The 3,212-nt window shown below is 34.9% G+C and overlaps 1 protein-coding gene across 1 annotated transcript; it reads right to left on the bottom strand.

Annotated features, from left to right (window-relative positions):
- Window positions 1-717: 717 nt before the first annotated feature.
- On the bottom strand, window positions 718-3,200 carry si:ch211-107p11.3 (GT1 domain-containing protein). Its single transcript, XM_026267037.1, has 5 exons — window positions 2,638-3,200; window positions 2,428-2,498; window positions 1,778-1,954; window positions 1,636-1,697; window positions 718-1,495 (listed from the first exon to the last, which is right to left on the bottom strand). The coding sequence occupies exons 1-5, from the start codon at window positions 2,796-2,798 to the stop codon at window positions 1,319-1,321; spliced, it is 648 nt and encodes a 215-aa protein (XP_026122822.1). The 5' UTR covers window positions 2,799-3,200; the 3' UTR covers window positions 718-1,318.
- Between the last annotated feature and the right edge of the window lie 12 nt (window positions 3,201-3,212).

Raw genomic sequence — 3,212 nt, 5'->3', positions numbered from 1 at the left:
CGTTTGACTATGGCTATTCCAATAGCAAAAACATTCATTTTGTAGCACATACTAAATACTACATAAACCAATTATGGCTTTAATAAATGTGTCAGTACACTGAACCATGTGGATTTATGGGAAATGTATGATTTATGGGAAATGTATGATTTAAGTCCAACTCAAAACTCCAGAGTGGTGTATAAATATTTCATTAAAAAAATTATTATCTAGGAAGCCAAATTTTAAAACCTACCTAATATGAAAGTGGTTTACAGTTCACAGAAAAAGAAAGAAATGGAAAGAAGTGCTATAAGTTGCTTCGCTGCCTCAGGCTGTATGTACAAGATAAATATCCTGGCCAGTGTACTGGGACTAAAGAGACACAGGTAAGCAGGTAAGAAGCCTAAAATGCCTTAATCCCAGTTTCATCATTGACTGTTTTTAACTAAAATAATGCAGTCGTATGGAAGATCAATAGGTCATGTTTTCAGCACGTTGGACAAGCTTGTCATTAGGTTCGCAACCAGAATGAATTAGCTTTTTTCAAGTGCTAATCATCCATTTACCACTTGTCAGCAACATCACGTTAACTGATTTTCATTTCATTGACTACCTGCAATTATTTTCTCAATGCTAACTGCCCCTTTCATTTTGTTTGCCTGCTTTATGGGCATTGTTTTTAAAATGTTTAAATTGTAAATAATATATATTTGTTTTTACATGAAATAGGAGGTAGACTTTATTGCTCACACTGGACACAACCAACACTGGATGACATTCCTTCTTTCACCATAGCCAGTTTAGATCGCGCAACACTCTTCTAAAGAGGAAAGTAGTTGAATCAGATCTATCAGAAATGGTGGACCAGGTTTGACAATCACTCTCCAAAATATTAAGTTGTGAATATGACAGAAATCAAATGGCGAGGGTCAACTCTGCTTTATGTCAGATATATAACAAATGCTTTATTTTCAACATGAAAGATCAGCCTTTGCTGTAGTAATAAAAAGGCACATTTCTACTTACTATTGTAGTTCCAGAGACAAATTATATTAATAATCATAATAAATATTCAAACAAGTGCTTCTATTCAGCCTACTTTTAACTGCAAAGTCTATCTATCTATCTAGTCATTTAAGAGACACAGTTCTCTGTCGAATTTTAAATACATTTCACTGTATTTTTGACACTTTACTCATTTTTAAATTTCAGAAATGAACATAGAAAACCAATATTTCTCTTTCATTGTATTCCTGTTTTCCTAACTAAACTACGCCAACATAAACTAAAATGTCTGAAAACAGATTTTAGTGGATCTTAAAGGTACATTTATCCTTTATTCTGACGATCCATTATCAAATATCACACTTACATCCAATTTCTTGTCCAGTAACTGAATTTCTTTCTCCACTTTGCGCATTTTTAAAGCTCTGTATGCCATTTCTTGCTTTCTGTTTGAGATCTCTATTTTGAGATACTTCTTGTATAGTGTCTTAACATCTTCCACAGGTTCCTTTAAAAAGAAAGCATTAAAACAATAATTAAAATTTCTACATGTTCTAAGCATTTACTGTGTTTTAAAAATGATATTGTTTATTTAATACTACATTGATATCACTTTAAAAATTCAAATGAACAGAGATGTAATCTTACAGAGTCCAGCTCTTCATCTGATAATACTGGTGGCTGAAGCAGGGCCAGTCCATGTTCAGTCACTGAAATGATGTGATATCAATTATTTATATTTACTGCAGTATTGATTTGTAGAGACAAATATAGAATGTGGTGCACACACCTTTGACATAACTGCTGCAGCCAGCTGTATCTCCTGGATCAGAGGAGCAGCCACCAACTATGCTCGCTATGATAGGAGCCTCCACATTGTCCTCAGGGGGCAGCTCTTCTTCATCGATGTACTCCTCTTTTGTTGGGATTAGTCCCATCTTCTTCAGTGCAGCCTTTCTCTTGTTAGCTAAATGATGTTAAACCTTCAAGTTATTCAATTCAGAACATTGAGTTTTTAAAATTCAAATTCAAAATTCTGGGTTCCAACAGTTTTCAAATTGGGCCCAGAGGGCCACAAGGGGGTGCTAAGGGTCTGAGGAAAATGTCACAGAAAAATGTGTAAAACGTACAAGAAAAAGATATGATTACATTTTGACTCTACTTTATTGCAACAATAACAAAAACACTAATAATGAGAAAAAAAGTGTTGCACTGCACATGCTTTCAAGAACAGTTTGTATTTTACATACGTCGTAATCATAAGTAAATAAAACATCTGTCGTGTGTTTATCGTCATGGTTATACATTTTTAATTCTTAAATAAATACAGCTGATATTACTCAAAGTGAGTAAAAAAAGGGATAATGTCATCATATTGTGCAGTCCCTAACAAAAAAACAAAAGCATTGGCATCAAACCTACTAAAAAACCATGACCTACCACTTTGAACGATATTTTTGTATTTCGTCTTCACTTGTTGCCACGTTCTTCTTGGTCCCATAGGGTTGGATCTGTAATTGTAATCGTGACCAACATCAGAATAAGACTGTAACCAAAACATAATACACTCGTTGGTCAGCACAGGTGTCATATAAATGCTACTGCATAATTAGTGCACTCCCAGACTAATTAAATATAAGGTTTACTTACGCATTTAATTTGGCAGCTATTTTTCGCCATGCATCCTGGCGGACTTTTGCAGCAGCTATAGTATTCCCTTTGGTTTTTATTAAATGTTTAACTTCCTCATATCCTTCCATTATAAGCTGCAATTCAGCAGCGCTGAAATATGCTGCCCGCTGTTTAGCCATGCTATAATTATGTTAGTCTACACAGATTTATAAATCCTTACATGAACGGTCAGCTGCTCTATTATAGTCTATGAAATATGTTTTAGAAGAGCCGGAAAAACTCCATTTCAGATCGAGCTAGGTTAATCCGGGATATGTGAACTAATCCGGGTTTTGTTAAACCACTGTCGAAGAACCGGACCCAGAAAACTGTTTCTTGCCTAAAAACACCAGGCATAAATATAAGATCGCTTCAATGCCAAACTAACACACAATAAAACCGTTTAAAGTTATTTACGCCATAAGGAAAAAAATGGTGGCTGAAACGATGAGATGATAGCTGTTGTTTGAGGCTGTGTTTAGAATAACCAGTGAGCTAGCTAGCTAGACACACACGGAACGTGGTATAAACACCTAAAAATGCTGTTAAGGTAG

The sequence above is a fragment of the Carassius auratus genome, chromosome 7 (assembly GCF_003368295.1).
Source record: "Carassius auratus strain Wakin chromosome 7, ASM336829v1, whole genome shotgun sequence".
NCBI classification, from domain to species: Eukaryota; Metazoa; Chordata; class Actinopteri; order Cypriniformes; family Cyprinidae; genus Carassius; species Carassius auratus.
Note: the sequence above shows the minus strand (reverse complement) of the source record. Positions and strands in the feature narration are given on the sequence as shown.